General features: G+C 38.9%; 1 protein-coding gene across 3 annotated transcripts in view; it reads right to left on the bottom strand.

Annotated features, from left to right (window-relative positions):
* Positions 1 to 18708, bottom strand: part of RPAP2 (RNA polymerase II associated protein 2) — a 115467-nt gene that overhangs the window by 86772 nt on the left and 9987 nt on the right. For all 3 annotated transcript variants that reach the window (XM_070405592.1, XM_070405591.1, XM_070405590.1), the window contains exons 3-6: positions 18307 to 18421; positions 16874 to 16972; positions 16637 to 16702; positions 11708 to 11796 (exon numbers count right to left, since the gene is read on the bottom strand). In XM_070405592.1, coding sequence (XP_070261693.1) covers positions 11708 to 11796; positions 16637 to 16702; positions 16874 to 16972; positions 18307 to 18421 — 369 coding nt within the window. The remainder of the gene's footprint in view (positions 1 to 11707; positions 11797 to 16636; positions 16703 to 16873; positions 16973 to 18306; positions 18422 to 18708) is intronic.

Below are 18708 nucleotides of genomic sequence, written 5' to 3'. Positions count from 1 at the left end.
CTGGATGCCCTCATTGTTTCAGTTAAGGAGTAGGTTAAATTATGCACTATGAGTTGGGGGTTAGGTTCAAAGTTTAAGGAGAAGAAAAAAAGGTGTGAATGTATAAGAGTTATTAGCAAGAAACAAAGTTGGGGGTGGTTGTGGTAGAGGGATTGAGCAAAAAAAAAAAAAATAGAGAGAGAACTCATGGACATAGACAACAGTGTGGTGATGGTGGGGGGTAGTTGGAGGTGGAAGAGAGCATAGAGGGGAACAATGGTGTTGTGGGGAGGGAGAGGAAACAAAGGGAAAAAAACACACAGATGAGCATACAGTTGAGAGAAGACAGAATGAACTGGAAACAGGGCCAAAGAATGGAAAAAGAGCAGGCTCTGGACCAGACAAATCTAGGTTTAAATCTGAAATCAATATATGAGCTAAGTGTGAGTGACTAAACCTTCAGGGTGAGTCACTAAACCTTTCTGAGCCTCAGTTCCACTATCAATATGGTGGGTAGCAATACTTCCCCAGGGATGTTGTGAAAACTGAATTAAATAAGACAGCTTGTCTAAAGTGCTAACAGTCTTATTTGAGGACTTTACGCAATAATGGTCAGCAACCTAAGCTCAGAAAAAAAGGATGACATGTGAAGGTGGACATGGTAGTAGGTTAAAGGAAAAAGAATCTGGGATTACTTGAGAGGACAATACTGTAACTGATAACTGTACAACTCAAGAAAACAAATTTAATGAGGGTCTGCCAACCTAGAAGAACAGAGCTAAGGTAGAGGCAGGAGGTCAAAATGAGGTCACAAAGCACACTTAGGAGTGATAGCTGTAGATGAGATAGAGGTTGTGGTCAGAGATGGAAAGCTCTTATTTTAAGATCTTGGAGGCAGAATAGTTCCAAATAATGAGGTTCAAGTATGGCTGAATCATGGGGTAATCAAAATGTAACTTTATTCTAAATCATGGATACAATTCAAGATAGTTTTATGAGAAATCTCCAGCTACACAATTTGATATTCTTTTAGAAAAACACGGAGTTAAAAGAAAATTCAATCTCTTAAAAAGGCAAGGGGAAAATTAGAATATAATAAGTGCCTACTATATGGTAGGTAGATTTTTAAAAATTGTGATAAAATACATAACAAATTTTACCCTTTTAACCATTTTTCATTTTTAGGTGTACAGTTCAGTGGCATTAAGTACAATCATATTGCCCTTCAACTATCACCACCATCCATCTCTAGAACTTTTTCATCTTCCCACACTTTCTGCTATGTGGTTTTATATATCATTTCATTTAATCCTCACATAACTTTTTATAGAGGAGGAAATGGAAGCTTTCAAGAGGTTAGCTGACTTCCTAAGGTCACTACAGCTAACAAGTAGTAAATCTAGGATCTCAATTTAGGTCTTTCAAAGTCTAAGCTCTTTCTATAATATGCTGCCTCTAATCAAAGTCAGAAAATACCCCAAAAAGTTGTGAGAATACCACCTTTGCTTAACCCCTGTTGTAAAAACTCAATATAGTTTACAAGCTCCTATTTTCCAAATCTCCTTTGTTTCATTTTTCTGTCTATTGGTTAAAAAAACAACAACTAGTAAATGTTGTTTCTAGATATTTTATGAGTGATGCTAATACTCTCCCTGATTCCCAATCTATAAAATAGAAATAATACCTAACACAAAAAATAAACTAAGTTTAAAGAGGTAATAAGTTCAATACAGAGCTTCAGTTTGTTTTTGCTACGAGCTGTTTTAAAAAGGAGGCACCAAGTCAAGTTGCTCTTTCTTTGCTATCCTTTCTTAGATGAAAGTCATGCTGAAACCGGTTTGGCTCAGTGGATAGAGCGTCGGCCTGCGGACTGAAGGGTCCTGGGTTCGATTCCGGTCAAGGGCATGTACCTGGGTTGCGGGCACATCCCCAGTGGGAGATGTGCAGGAGGCAGCTGGTCGATGTTTCTCTCCCATCGATGTTTCTAACTCTCTATCTCTCTCCCTTCCTCTCTGTGAAAAATCAATAAAATATATTAAAAAAAAAAAAAAAAAGAAAGTCAAAAGCTTTGCCCTAGCCCAAGCATGTCAAACTCGCAGGCCCCACGCGACCCACAACAAATATTTTTGTGGCCCAGACAACATAACGGTATGTAAGAAACATTTTAATAAAAATTTTGTAACTTAATTTTTACAATATCCTGTTATACATAATTATTAATAACGAACTACAACGTTCACTAATGACTAATTACTATAACTGTGTTGCATTCATTTCCCTTACACGCCTTACGTGCAGGTCCACCATTTCTCTCCACTAATATTAGCAGCGAATATTTTATCAGCCGATTGCCACATTGTTAGTCTTGTACTGATTTGTTTGGTGTGTGCAACAGGAAATATTTTGCTTTCAGAGACCAAGAAAAATAGGTTTATTTGAGTTACACTTATTAATTTGTGCAGTTATTCAGTGTCTGGTAAGTTAATGTTCAAGAAAAATATTAATTTTTATTAAAATGTTCTATTATTTTATGTTAACGATTACTCATTTATTTTAGCCCTTTGTATTCAGCATATCTCTACCGAAATAAACCTACATTTCTTTTGAAAATTGAAGCTTTTGTTTTTTTGCGGCCCAAGTAAACTTAAACCTTATTTGGCCTGTGTTAGCCTTTGAGTTTGACATGTTTGCCCTAACCAGTTTGGCTCAGTGGATAGAGCATTGGCCCGAGGACTGAAGGGCCCTAGATTCGATTTGGTCAAGGGCATGTACCTCGGTTGCAGGCTCGATCCCTGGCCCTGGTCAGAGTGCATGCGGGAGGCAACTAATCGATGTGTCTTCCTCACATCAATGTTTCTCTCTCTGTCCCCCTCCCTTCCACTCTCTCTAAAAATCAATGAAAAAATATCCTCAGGTGAGGATTAAAAAATAAATAAATAAATAAAGGAAATTCAAAAGTATTTTGTTTGTTAAAAATGTCATTCGTGCCAAAACCGGTTTGGCTCAGTGGATAGAGCGTCGGCCTGGCGACTGAAAGGTCCCAGGTTCGATTCCGGTCAAGGGCATGTACCTGGGTTGCGGGCACATCCCCAGTAGGAGATGTGCAGGAGGCAGCTGATCGATGTTTCTCTCTCATCGATGTTTCTAACTCTCTATCCCTCTCCCTTCCTCTCTGTAAAAAATCAATAAAATATATTGAAAAAAAAAAAAAAAAAAAAATGTCATTCGTCTTCTTTCTAAGTATCTTCTATTCCCTTCAAAGTTTTTGTTGCCTTGGAGATTATTCTCAACTTGATGTAAGCTCAATTCAAAAAACAAAAATAAGTAATCATGTTAGTTAAGGGTATTATTTAATAGCCTTCAAGCTTGTTCTTCATAAATGTTTTCATATTATTTTACTAAAGTATAAATTAGATTAATTGTATAAATTAGATGATTAACTAACGTTAGCAAAATAAATCTAAAACTAGAAATAACATACTGAAAATCTTTTGTATTTATGTTTGTATGTATGTCTGTTTATCGCTTAGAATATGTACACTATATGTATACTAGAGGCCCGATGCACAAAAATTCGTGCAAGAGTAGGCCTTCCTTTCCCCTGGCTGCTGGCACCGGCTTCCCTCTGGCACCCAGGACCCAGGCTTCACTCTGACCGCCAGCAGGCACCCAGGTCCCGTGCTCCGGCCCCGGCTTCATCCGGAAGGATGTCCAGAATGATGTCCAGTCTAATTAGCATATTACCCTCTTAATATTATAGATAAACCAACAGAAGCAAAAGGCTACAATTGCTCCTTGTAGTGGGAATTTTTCAAATATAATTTAAGACATGTTAAATTTTGTTTCAGAAAGTTTTTCTTCTGTATATCAAGCAACAGAGTTGGCTGTTCAGGAAGAGGTTATAGAAATTGTTCTGCAGAGGTTTTTGGCTTCCGCACATCTGAGATTACATTGTTTATTGCCAAGAAGTATGTGTGAAAATCCCCCACACTGAGCCACATGATGGCGCTTTTAGCTCTGTCAGCATTAACCATTCTTTTCACGCCAATTGGATCTTTTAAATCACAATTTGATTCTGAACATTTGCCCTTCTTAGTTTTAACTCCTGATTTTTTCCATTACAATTCAAGAAACTTCCTTTTCAAAAATCTGTCAGAGCCTGCAGTCAACCAAACAGAATTTATAAAGGTAACTATGCAACTACCTAAATGAATACACTGTCTCAGAGCAACAAAACCATATGCGGTCTGTTTCTGGCCACCAAGTGGGTAAAAAGTCTCTAATTCACAACATAAGAAGCATCATACTGCATCAGGACCCAGGCCATCTAGGTCAATGTTTTGTTTCTGACGGGGCATCAGGAGACATTTTGTGAGAGGCACTATTGTTCTCCGTGACATTAATATACTTCATGTATTTTTTTATACCCGAATAATAGAAATGAGGGCCTAGAAAACCTCTAAGACCCTTTATGACTTCAAAGCCTTGACAGAAATATGGAGCTAGAATTCATAAATTTGTCTAAATGTTTCGTGATACATTTTTTATTGTCATAGTGAGATTATGGTATAAAACAATCAGAAATTTTGAGACACTATAGGTTTTCGTATTTTAGAATCTGGTGAATAAGTTTATATTTGCTTTCACAGTAATCTAAGAAAGACCAAACTCTGTCAAATTCATTATTCTATTTCCAAATGGTGTGTAACATCATGGTATTCCTGCAGTTGTCAACTTCAAGTTGTCCTGGACATAGAATAAAGCATTCCTGATTCCTCATAATTTAAAAACTTTGATCCAATTCTTTATCAGTCTTCATCTTCACAAACGGAAGTAACTTTTATTCTAAATTCTTAAATGAGAGAGACTTCCCTACAAGGACAAGATAGTATAAGTTTCCCTAGTCTTATGCTGATAATTTAAATTTTTATTGTATTTATAAAGAAGACCTTTCCTTACTAGAAGACTTTCACTATAGCAGCAGACTAACTGAGAACTGTAAAACATTAGAACTAAAGGGAACTAAGACCGCAAATGCAACTTTCTACTTTACAAATGAGGAAACTGAGGCTTAGTGTTGATAACAGACTTTTCTATAGTATAAGAAGAAACCCTAAGCTAGATCCAGCAAAGCAGTGCTCTTAAAACTGCAGATCAGGACCAACCAATTCAGTGCTACCAGCATTTTTAAAAAGCAACAGAGTACAAAATATCAGAGGCTTTTCATGTAGTGAAGACAAGTATTGTTTCATAAAACTTTTGTTTCAGTTATATGAATGTGATGAATCATAATGTAAAATGCATTTATTATAGTAGTCAAAAATTTTGGAAGTCATTGCAATAAAGTATGAATTCTTTGAGTGGATTCTAAAATTTATTCTTATTTTAAAATTATTATTATTGTTAAATAAGTATTCAATAATTAATAAAGTAATATTAGTAATAAGATAACTATCATTAAATGATTGCGATGTGATTTATTATTTATTATGATGACTCACTTTTAAGCTAATAAAAATATCTCTGCATTAAATACTAAATGCCACCATTTAAAAGAAGCATTTTTTCCTGCTTTAAAAGAAAACAGGTTCTGAATGTTATATCCCTGTATCATATTTGAATAGACTTTCTTTAAAGTATCACATTCCTGTTGAGCTTATTATATGTGCAATAGCTACACAAACTCTTTAAAATACAGAATTCTAGAATGCTGATCATTAGCACATAAAAATATCATTCTTTGTGAAAACACAGTGACCTCTAGTGGACTCATTAAATAAACTGACATAATTCGTGCCCATAAGAATTTAGAAATCAAGGTAACACTGACACATCTAGGTGTAAAATACTAGTACACTGATACGGTTATATACTAAAAAGCATTATACATAAATAAGGGCAATAGTTGCACTATGTACAATGTGACAGTGTACATTATAGATTGGTTACTTACAATCAAGTGGAATATGATGAAAGAATCCTGGCCTTGTTCAGAATCTATCAATAGCTTAAGAAATAAATACCCTTTCTGAGCTTATTTGATAGCGGTTGGATTAAATTACCTCTAAGGATCCTTTTGGCTCTTTAATTATGATCCTTTCTTTAATTTATTTTGTACACCAATGCCAGATTAAATTCAGTTCAAAAACACTTGATGGCTCCCCAGTACTTGAGGACATACCAAACTTAGCTTGGTCTCTTGTTATCTATCATTATCTTCTATTTTTTTCCCAAAACATACCCTTTTTTCCAAGTGAGTTAATGTTCTCACTATCTACTTCCAACATCCCAACCCACTCCTGTAAGTTTATTTTCTCATATCTGCTTATAGTTTCTCATTGTGCAATGTTTTAGTCTCACTACTTACATAATAGGTCACCATTAGAATAAGTACAAATTTGTTTCACTCATGGATATGTATTTGGCCATCCCAATGAGATTTAAACTTAGAGGTTGGACTTTATACATGTGTGTAATCTGCCATGTACTAAGCACATACTACACATTTTGAATGTAAACTCAATTGATTAGCTTAGATTAGGGAAACCAAGGACATTTTCATGTTTCTTTTTACTTTTTTATATTTTTATTATTTTTTAAAATATATTTTTATTGATTTCAGAGAGGAAGGGAGAAGGGGCAGAGAGATAGAAACATCAATGATGAGAGAGAATTATTGATTGGCTGCCTCCTGCACCTCCTATTGGGGACTGAACCTGTAACCTGGGCATGTGCCCATGACCAGAATTGAACCTGGGACCCTTCAGTCCGCAGGCCAAGGCTCTATCCACTAGGGCCATCTTTCTTTTTTAGTGAGGTAGGGATGTACATATAGGTAAGGTAGAATTTCAAGAACCACAAATATAAAGTGACAGGGTTTCATATTTCAGGAAAAAGTGGGCATTCTGAACATAGGATGGTAAGATTTTAGAAAAAGATTAGAGGGAAGAACTATTTTAAATTAGCTAAAGGAAGTAACTATGACTATATTTGAAGAAAACAGAGATGACAGAAAAGGTGGCTTGGTAAACGGTTTTCAAGCAGTTGAAGCAGATATGATGACGGGCTAAATGAAAGGGCTAAATTTAAGTAGAGAAGATATCTTTGGATGTAGGGGTAAAGACAATGTAAGGAAACAGTAGTTTTAACAGTGGGGAATGGAATGTATTGTTCATGTAGGGCTAAGGAAGGTGATGGACAGCTCTGGTGATAGAAATACTAAGAAAGGAGATAAAGAGCAATAGTTTAAAAGGTGCTCTCAGCTTCCCAGTCAACTTGGACAATGCTATAATCTTTTATCCTCCAAAGAAGAAAGTCAGATAGGCTGGTGGAGAAATGATGAACAGTTCAGTCTTCCTTACGTTTAATTCAATTAACAAAGGCCATAGGGTGATATATTTTACATATTCTAAACCACACAGGAATGGATCATCAGGCAAACGTGTCTGCCAACAAAGATACTGTCATCAGTACAATTAGGGCTAAGTGAACCTGCAGTAGCATCGCATTACACCGTTCATCAGATAAGATAAGAGTTTTGTTTTGTTTTTTTAGGTAAATATCTTTCAACTTGCATCTCAGTACATTTATGTCACTGACTCTATTTAGAAAAGATTCTATTTTACCACAAATAACAATGCCTAGTGTTGTTATAATATTCTCTATCAAATATGAATTACTTGGTATATTATCTCATTAAGCCTGTGTTTGGAATTTCTAGATAATATAGATTACATATATATGTATATACATACATACATATACACACACACACACACACACACACACACACACACACACGCCTAAGTGACCATCGCAACCGAACGGACGACCGAACAGGCTGTGTGGGGTGACTAGGCTGGCAGGGGGGTTAGTGAGGGGCGACCAAATGACCAAGCAGCAGGCTGCGTGGGGCAACCAGGCCCGCAGGGGGGTTAGTGAGGGGCGACCAAAAACCGAGCAGGCTGGCGGGGGGTTGGGGGGAGGCAGTGAGGGACAACCTGGCCAGCAGAGGGGAGCAGTTAGGGGTGACCAGGCCAGTAGGGGGGGGCAGTTGGGGGTGACCAGGCGAGCAGGGAGGGCAGTAAGGGGCTACCAGGCCGGCGGGGGGTGGGGGGGTTAGTTAGGGGCGACAAGGCTGGTGGGGGGGGGGCAGTTGGGGGCGAATAGGCCAGCAGGGGGGCAGTTGGGGGTGGCCAGGCTAGCAGGGGGGACACTTAGGGGCAATTAGGCTGCCAGGAAGGTGAGCAGTTAGGAGCCAGTGGTCCCGGATTGTGAGAGGGATGTCCGACTGCCTGTTTAGGCCCAATCCCCAAGATCAGGCCTAAACAGGCAGTCAGACATCACCTGAGGGGTCCCGGATTGGAGAGGGTGCAGGCTGGGCTGAGGGCCACCCTCCCCCGCACCCCGTGCACAAATTTCATGCACCGGGCCTCTAGTATAACAATAATTTTTCTTACTCTTTTTATATTATTATGCCATTTGTCCCCACAATAATAAATTTTCTCTCAAATTCAGCAGCTACTAAAATGTTGTAAATGCTTAAACATTTCCCAAGAGGCAAAATTCCAGGAATGTCCATAAACCTTTTTGCTAAAAATGACTCTCAATTGGGGTTCTTTAAATTTATAAAATATTATACTGATGTTTAATAAAGATTGAACAAATTAGTAACGTGAACTTTTAAATCTTACAACATAGTTTCCTAACAACAAATTGAGTTGAGAAAACCAAGATGGCGGCATAGGTAAACACCGGAGATTGCTGCTTAGCACAACCACTTCAAGAATACAACTAAAAGATGGAACGGACATCATCCAGAACCACAGGAAGGCTGGCTGAGTGGAAATTCTACAACTAGAAGGAAAGAGAAAAGCATACCGAGACTCAGAGGAGGTGCGGTGCGGAAGTAAAGTATAGAGATACGAAGGCGCACGCGGAGAGGGCTGGCGGCTGAGGTCACGGTTGTCTTTTTCAATCGGTAGGAAGTCTCAAGCTCTGAGATCCAGTTCTGGGCGAGTCTCTGGGGACCCAGACTCATACGGGAAAAAATGGACTGTCTGGCATCGGTTGGAACTTGAGGGCAGCTTTTTCTCGGAGGTGCTTGCAGCAATTGCCGGGACACTGAGAAGCGGGGCCTCTGAGGGCAGCCATAGCTGCTTGCTCCACCCTGTTGATCCGCTGGAACTCCTGCCCTGCCCAAGCTGTGCGCCGGCTTTTGCATATGAAAGGCCTGGCCCTTTGCAGTCTGAAAATTACCTAACAAACTTGCAGCTGGCCCAAGGGCCCAAGGCAACTTGCATTGCTTCACAGCTGAGCTCCTGCTGGGTAGCCTCAGGCAGAGGCGAGATTAGCACCTCTTTAGAGATCCAGGAGCCAATGTGCCCGGTGGTCAGAGTGGGATCATCCAGATTGCAGCTCCTCGGATCCATAAAGGACAGACTAAGGGGGCAGATTCAGTGAGCACCAAAGCCCCACTGAAGCAAGTCTTGCCCCGGAGGGGTGTCTCCAGCACAGAAGTTCTCCCACTGCAGACACAGCTGATTCTCACAGCCAATTGGCCTGGAGGTCAATTCCTCCCAGTGATACCTACAATAAGACTGTGCACAAAGCCCACAAGGGGGTGCACCAAGAGTGTCCACCTCAGGTAATTGGGGAGGCTGAGCCACTGGGCCCTATAGGACACCTAGCACAGAAAGCCACTCTATCAACACAGGGAAGCATAAAAAATGCGGAGACAAAGAAACAGGACACAAATGACAGAAATGGAGGAAAGCAAACTACTGGATATAGAGTTCAAAACCACACTTTTAAGGTTTTTCAAGAACTTTGTAGGAACCGCCAATAAATTTAGTAAGACCCTCATAAAGTCTGGTGAGACCGCCGATAAATGTAGTGAGACCCTCAAGAAATCTAGCGAGACCCTCGAGTTTAGGAAAAAAGACCAACTAGAAATTAAGCATACACCGACTGAAATAAAGGATATTATACAGACTCCCAACAGCAGACTAGAGGATCGCAAGAATCAAGTCAAAGATTTGAAATACGAAGAAGCAAAAAACACCCAAACGGAAAAGCAAAATGAAAAAAGAATCCAAAAATACGAAGATAGCATAAGGAGCCTCTGGGACAGCTTCAAGCGTACCAACATCAGAATTATAGGGGTGCCAGAAGAAGAGAGAGAGCAAGATATTGAAAACCTATTTGGCCGAAACCGGTTTGGCTCAGTGGATAGAGTGTCGGCCTGCGGACTGAAGGGTCACGGGTTCGATTCCGGTCAAGGGCATGTACCTGGGCTGTGAGCACATCCCCAGTGGGAGGTGTGCAGGAGGCAGCTGATCGATGTTTCTCTCATCAATGTTTCTAACTCTCTATCTCTCTCCCTTCCTCTCTGTAAAAAATCAATAAAATATATTTAAAAAAAAAAAAAAAAAAGAAAACCTATTTGAAGAAATAATGACAGAAAACTTCCCCTACCTGGTGAAAGAAATAGACTTACAAATCCAGGAAGCGCAGAGAACCCCAAACAAAAGGAATCCAAAGAGGACCACACCAAGACACATCATAATTAAAATGCCAAGAGCAAAAGATAAAGAGAGAATCTTAAAAGCAGCAAGATAAAGACAGTCAGTTACCTACAAGGGAGTACTCATACAACTGTCAGCTGATTTCTCAACAGAAACCATGCAGGCCAGAAGGGAGTGGCAAGAAATATTCAAAGTGATGAATGCCAAGAACCTACAACCAAGAGTACTTTATCCAGCAAAGCTATCATTCAGAATTGAAGGTCAGATAAAGAGCTTCACAGATAAGGAAAAGCTAAAGGAGTTCATCACCACCAAACCAGTATTACATGAAATGCTGAAAGGTATCCTTTAAGAAGAGGGAGAAGAAGAAAAAGGTAAAGATGCAAATTATGAACAACAAATACACATCTATCTACAAGTGAATCTAAAAATCAAGTGAATAAATAATCTGATGAACAGTATGAACTGGTGATTATAATAGAATCAGGGGCATAGAAAGGGAGTGGACTGACTATTCTTGGGGGGGAAAGGGGTGTGGGGGATGCGGAAAGACACTGGACAAAAATCGTGCACCTATGGATGAGGACAGTGGGGGTGGGGGGTGTGAGGGCGGAGGGTGGTGTGGGAACCGGGTGGAGGGGAGCTATGGGGTAAAAAGAGGAACAACTGTAATAATCTGAACAATAAAGATTTAATTTAAAAAAATAAAAATAAAAAAATAAACGGGGGGGGGGGGGGGGGGAGGGAAACTGAGGTGAGTTGGATCCCAAGATCCAGTATCTTCTGAAAAAATTTAACATTCTTAATCCAGGACTACTATATTAATAGAAATATTAAAAGAAATAACTGGCCGAGAGCACCTTTCTATTCACTAGATGGGATGCTACCTGATTCATGATTCATTGAATAAAGCCAATTAAATCTTTTAAAAAGGACAAATGAACCAGTGTAGCAAGAAGCAAAGTTCAAATTTTGTGATTAAAGCTAAAACAATACACAAAACATTTGCATGTAATTAATTTTCTGATTTTAAGTGTAAAATCTTTAATAGTTATTCTTAAAATATAACCATTTCCCCACAATTAAAATGTATACAGTGGTAATATTCCAAAGAGACTTAGATCTATTTTCTGCATATCTCAAAAAACAGAAGGAAATTTTTAGAATATATGGACAAATGTATATACAATGATTTAAATTACCTTTCTTCTTCTCGAACCCACACTGGAGTTTTAGGAATTTGTGCTTCAAAAAACTTAGATGCTTTATAACAAAAATTGCTGCAAAAACACTGAAAAAAATGTAAACTAGTTAGTTTTTTAAATTGTGAAACATAGCATATGTACAAAAGAGAGTATAAAATACAAATATGTAGTTCAAAGAAAAAAATGAAAACCCATGAAACTACCACCCAAGCTAAGAAATAAGGTAGAGTATCTTCGAAGGCCTCTATGTGCCCCTCTCTGATGGCATCACGTTCCACATTCCCCAGAGGTAACCAGTATTATAAATTTTATTGCTCATTTTTTTGCTTTCTCTTAGCTGTGCTGCCTATACATATCTTATCCTATATATCTACACTAATAAAATAAAAACATGCAAATTGACCATCCCTCTGCTATGCCCGCCAGCCAATCAGATCGAGTATGCAAATTAATCCAACAAAGATGGCGGTTAATTTGCATATGCAGGCATGGAGCGAAGACTGAAGACAGCATAAAGGAAATCAAGCACTGCAGAAGGGAGCAAAGTGGCAGAGAAGGGAAGGAGCTGAGGCAGCAGAGATGGGAGGGAGTGAGGCAGCGGAGAAGGGAGCGAAGCCTGCCTGGGCGGGCTTTGCTCCCTTCTCTGCTTCACCCCAGCCGCAGGAAGCCCTATTCTTGCAGGTACCTTTCTGCAACGAGCCTCTAGTATCCTATATAATAAAAGGCTACTATGCAAATTGCCCAAACGGTGGAACGACCGGTCGCTATGACGCGCACTGACCACCAGGGAGCAGACGCTCAACGTAGTGCACTCCCACAGGGGGGGTGCCGCTCGGCCACAGTGCTCAGGGCTCACGGACTGTGAGAGGGCGCAGGCCAGGCTGAGGGTCCCCCCCCCCCACCCCAAGTGCACGAATTTCGTGCACCGGGTCTCTAGTAATCTAATAAAAGACAAACATGCAAATGGACCATACCTTCACTATGCCTTAAGCAACGCCCACCAGCCAATCAGAGCGACTATATGCAAATGAACCCAACCAAGATGGCAGCTGGCAGCCACGGAACTGGAGCGAGCAGGAGGCTTGGTTGCTCCAGTGATGGAGGAAGCCAAACTTCCTGTCTGCCGTGGCCAGCTCTGACCTCCACTCAAAGCAACAAAGTTTCAATTATAGAAGGTAAATAAATCCCAGAATAAAAAATAAAAAAAGGAGAGGCTGGCAGCTTCCGTTGCCAGGGTGCTTGGCCAGCCTGAAAAAGGCCCTCAGCCCCTCACTCAGGCTGGCCAGGCACCCCAGTGGGGACCCCCACCCTGAAGGGGGTGTGACCAGCCTGCAAACAGCCATCAGCCCCTCACCCAGGCTGGCCAGGCAACCCAGTGGGGACCCACACCCTGAAGGGGGTGTGACCAGCCTGCAAACACCTATCAGCCCCTCACCCAGGCTGGCCAGGCACTCCTCTATAATGAAAGGGCAATATGCAAACTGACCCTAACAGCAGAATGACTGGGAATGACTGGTCACTACGACTCACACTGACCACCAGGGGGAAGACACTCAATGCAGGAGGTGACCCCTGGTGGTCAGTGTGCTCCCACAGGGGAAGCTCTGCTCAGCCACAAGCCAGGCTGACGGTTGCCAGTACAGTGGTGGTGGTGGGAGCCTCTCCCGCCTCCTCAGCAGCACTAAGGATGTCAGACTGCAGCTTAGGCCTGCTCCCGCTGGCAAGTGGACATCCCCCAGGGCTCCCGGGCTGCCAGAGGGATATTTGATTGCCAGCTTAGGCCCAATCCCCTGGGGAGCGGGCCTAAGCCAGCAGGTGGTCATCCCCCAAGGGATCCCAGACTGTGAGAGGGCACAGGCCGGGCTGAGGGACCCCCCCCCCAAGTGCACAAATTTTTGTGCACCGGGCCTCTAGTACTTGTAATAAAAGACTAATATGCAGATTGACTGAATGGCGGAATGACCAGTCACTATGATGCACACTGACCACCAGGGGGCATACGCTCAACACAGGAGCTGCCCCTTGGTGGTCAGTGCACTCCTGCAGGGGGAGCACCACTTAGCCAGAAGCCAAGCTCATGGTTGGCGAGCGCAAGACCCACCACCCCCCCCCCCCCCCCGAGTGCATGAATTTTGTGCACGGGGCCTATAGTATATATATATTCTTATAAAATCTGTCAGTTTTGCCTACTTTTAAACTTTGCCTAAATGGAATCATATTGTTATATATTCTTGTCATTTTTTTAATGTGTTCTTATTGATTTCAGAGAGAGGAAGAGATAGAAACATCAATAATGAGAGAGAAACATTGATTAGCTGCCTCCTGCACACCCCTACTAGGGATCAAGCCTGCAACCTGGGCATGTGCTCTGACCAAGAACCAAACTGTGACCACCTGGTTCATGAGTCAACGTTCAACCACTGAGCCACACCAGCTGGACATATTCTTGCCATTTTGTATTCCACATGTTTTTTGAGATTCTTTCACGAAATTGTAGCTTATTCAGTTACACTATGTAAGTACTCTACCTTTTATTATTTATGGACAATTGAGTTGTTTCTAATGTTTTTGCTATCATTACAGTATTACTATGAACTTTTTTTTTCAAATTTTACAATTAAAAAATGTAGTAAAATATGCCAAATTTACCATCTTAATCATTTTTTTAAGTGTGTAGTTCAGTGACATTAAGTAACTTTCTTACTGTTGTGCAATCATTGTCACCGTCCATCACCAGAACTCTCTTCATCCTGCAAAACTGAAACTCTACACCCATTAAACAATTCCCCATTTCTGCCTCCCCTGACAACCACCATTCTACTCTCCCTCTATGAATTTGATTACTCTAGTTACCTCATATAAGTGAAATCAGGTATTTGTCCTTTTGTGCTGGCCTGCTTCACTTAGCATGTCTTTAAATTTCATCCATGATGTAGCATGTGTCAGAATTTCCTTCCTTTTTAACTTTTTAAGGGGAATAATATTCCATTTTATGCATATGTAATATTTTGTTTATCCATGTAGGAATATTCATATACACATACAGAGTGTCCCAAAATATGTATACACACTTTATCAACTAATAGCTCAATTTTGAAAATGAAATGTATTTTAATAAACACTGCTTTTATAATTATTCAAAGTATATATATATTTTTGGGGGGACATCCTATATACTTGAGGAAGAATTTCCTTTGGATATATACCAAAGAATAGAAAGGCTTGGCCATAAAGAGCATGAAAATTTGACTTTATTAGATAATGCCAAACAGTTTCTCAGAGGTCGTACCAATTGTTATTTTATCAGCAGAATACAGAGTTATTAATACTGTCAGATTTTTATAATTTTGTCACCTTTGAGGCTGTGAATACATAACTCAATGTGTTTTCATTTGCTATGTTCCTGGTTACCGATATGACTGAGCACCTTTTCATACATTCATTAACCATTCAAGTTTCTTTCAGAACATTTTTCTATCAGGTTGTTTGTCTTTTTCTTATAGATTATATTTTTTGGTTATGAATCTGTGATCAGATGTGGCAGAAATATAACTCCTGATTTGGAGCTTATCTTTTCACTCTTTTTTGGAAACTTCTAAGAAGCAAACATTTTAAATTTCAACGTAGAAAAATTTATCACTTTTTCCTCTATAGTCTATAACTTATTTACTTTTAATTCTCACTGGAGGACATGCTTCTATTGATTTGAGAGAGAAACATCAATGTGAGAATGAAACATTGATCGGCTGCCTCCCACTGGCACCTGACTGGGGATTAAACCCACAACCTGGGTATGTGCCTTGACCTGGAATTGAACCCATGATCTTTCAGTGTACAGGATGATGCTCCAACCAACTGAACCACACCAGCCAGGGCATAGTCTATAATTTTTATCTTACTTAAAAAATTCTCTCTAGTGCAAGTTTATAAAAGTACTAGAGGCCCGGTGCACGAGATTTGTGCACTCGGGGGGGGGGGGGGGGGGGGCGGTCCTGAGCCCGGCCTGCGCCCTCTCGTAGTCTGGAAGCCCTCAGGGGATGTCCAACTGCCAGCTTAGGCCAGCCATGAACCCAGCTTCTGGCTGAGCAGTGCTCCCCCTGTGGGAGCACACTGACCACTAGGGGACAGCTCATAGTGACTGGTCGTTTGGCCATTCGGTCGACTTGCATATTAGCCTTTTATTATATAGGATTTTCCCATATGTCTTTCCAAAGGTTTGTCTTTTACACTTAGGTCCTTAATTAACCTAACATTGATCTTTGTATGTACATTGACATAAAGGTTAATTTTTATTTCTTACATATGGGTAACTAATTGTGCCAGTGCTATTTATAGAGTAATCCATCCTTTCTTCACCAATCTTTAATATTGCCATAGTCATATATCACGTGTCCACATGTGTGGTGAGTCTGTTTCTTCTTCTCTATTCTGTTCCATGATTTACTTGCCTGAATTTATTCCAATAAACACTTTTAACTTTTAAATGTTTAAAGATTAATTAAAGAATAAGCAAAGAGTTTTTTATAATACCTTAAATGAAATATCTATAAATGAAAAACTTTTAATGTGACTATTTTCTAAAAGGCAAAATTTTTAAACAGTTGTGTGTGTGTTTTGTTGTTGTTTTGTTTTTTTGTTAATCCTCACCTGAGGATATTTTTCCATTGATTTTTTTAGAGAGAGCGGAAGCGGGGGAGAGACAGAGAGAAACATGGATGTGAAAAAGACATATCGATTGGCTGATTGAGCTTGCCATCAAGGTATATGCCCTTGACCAGAATCAAACCCAGGACCCTTCAGTCAGTCAGCAGGCTGACACACTATCCACTGAGCCAAATCAGCTAGGGCTAAACAGTTGTTTTTAGAATTTCATTTAGTATAAGATTAAAAATTAAGTGCTAAATTGAAAATAAACTTTAAACTTACCTTTCTTTCAGTAATATCATAGACTTTATTGGTTTTGGTAGAAATTTTATATTTCTGTTTTGGTACCTAAAGAAAAAAAGTATGGCTTACAAAAGAACTCAAGTAATAAACTTGAACTTATGTTACAAATTATCTATATATCATGTGATTAGTTTATAACCTCAGTTTCTTGTTCTTTCTATAAAGAACTTCATTAAATATAAAAATTGAAAGTCTATATATTTTAAAATTACTTACAATTCCTAGCTTCTTGTGACATAAGGGATAACCACAGAGCTTGATAATAGAACGTTCATCCACGACATCGCTGTAGTGAGCAGGTGTGATACACTTCCCCTGTAATGAAATAAAAGGGGCATCCCACAATCCCAGATTATTGGAAAAAGTTCCTATCCGCTCTCTAGGCCCCATAAATGTCATCTGAAAATACTACGATAATAACACTACCTGTCTCATAGGTTTGATGTTAGAATCAGAGGGAAAAAATACAGAAAAAGAACTTAGAAGAGTGCTCAACATGTAGTGAGTATGCAAAAAACAAAAAAAGTTCTGCCACAGTAGACTATGCATCTTTGTAGATTATATAGTTCATGAAATAATTCTGAGGCAGGAGGAAGAGATGGTGTTATAGTGAGTGTTATACCAAAGCAAAATACTGATAGTACATTTTATTTTTAAAAATTATTAAAAAAATAAAGCACATAAAATAACAAGATATAGTTTTACCTATTTTTAAAGCACAATCTAAAAAAATAAAGTATAACAAAGGTTAAAGTGACTCCTGACCAAATTTTTGTGCAAAATCTTCCAGCTTCTGAAAAACTGTACCAGAGAATGCTGAAGTGATAGTTATAAGCTAACACCAAATTTTTTTCTATTGGCATCTTCCTCTTCAAATAATCTCACTTCTTGAGATTATTTTTGAAACAAGTTTTTCTGTATTAGCAGGGACTGAACAGTTTTTTATTGAGAGTACTATAAGGTACTTATTTCAAATGAAGCATTTCTGGTTTATGTTTGTATTTAGAGTCATCATGGAACACAGATTTTTATGCAGTTACCTGTATCAATTAAATTTATCACATTTATATTCCTCTTTAGAAAAATCTAAAAATTACTTTTGCAATAGAAGCTCTGAGTTTTAATTTTCCATTTCTTTTTTTCTCTTAAGGATTATGAGGATATAATATAAATTTCCATTCAAAAATTTCATATAATAGAACCATTAAAGAAAACAAGCAAGCAAAAATGCAGATAATTTTCTTGTTAAGTGTTAAATCATAAAGGACCTATATTTGAGGTTTTAAAATATCCAAAATTAATGGAATTACATTAACAAATATAATCTTCTGTTACTAAAATAGGACAACATACAGAACATGGAAAATGACATTGGAATCATTAGTGCAAATGATGAAAATAAAATGAGAATAGCAGAGTGGTTAAAACAATTACTACTAAGGGGTGAAATATTTATGTTATTTTTCATTAGTGCATTTAAAGTCATTATAAAAGAAATACATGTGATTATTTTTTAATGCACAAATTATATAGCATGTTACCTGCATGTGGTGACTAAGAACAGATTCAAAGATTTCAATAATGCAAGTTTCATGTTGCACATATTTAAAAATTTTCTACTACAAAAATAATAATTTGTGAATACATACACACTCCATTAAGAATTCTTCTGTAATATTCTCTTCTAAAAGCTGTTCAACAATATGCAGAGCTTTTCTCTCAAACTCAATCTTCTTTCTCACAGTCTCTTCTAGTTCTGCTTTCCTAAAATTAAAAAAGAATTATTTAAAATGTAACTTATTGTACTTATAAGTTTTATATAGCCAATTTTCTGTTTTAAAATACACTAACAACTTATTATTTGCTACCTAAATTTATGTTTTTAATGCTGTTACTTTTGACTCAATACTTTTCAAAAAGGAAACAAGCTACTTGTTGTACTGGACACATAGAAGGTCAGTCACAAAACTAGATTTCCAGAACCCAGAGTACAAGGAAGAACTTCAGAGATTCCTACAGAAAAGAAAATGAGGTGAAATCTTTTTGCCAAT

Source organism: Myotis yumanensis, unplaced genomic scaffold (genome assembly GCF_028538775.1).
Source record: "Myotis yumanensis isolate MYYU_CA2020_CCGP unplaced genomic scaffold, mMyoYum1.0.hap1 SCAF_2, whole genome shotgun sequence".
In the NCBI taxonomy this organism is placed as follows: Eukaryota; Metazoa; Chordata; class Mammalia; order Chiroptera; family Vespertilionidae; genus Myotis; species Myotis yumanensis.
Note: the sequence above shows the minus strand (reverse complement) of the source record. Positions and strands in the feature narration are given on the sequence as shown.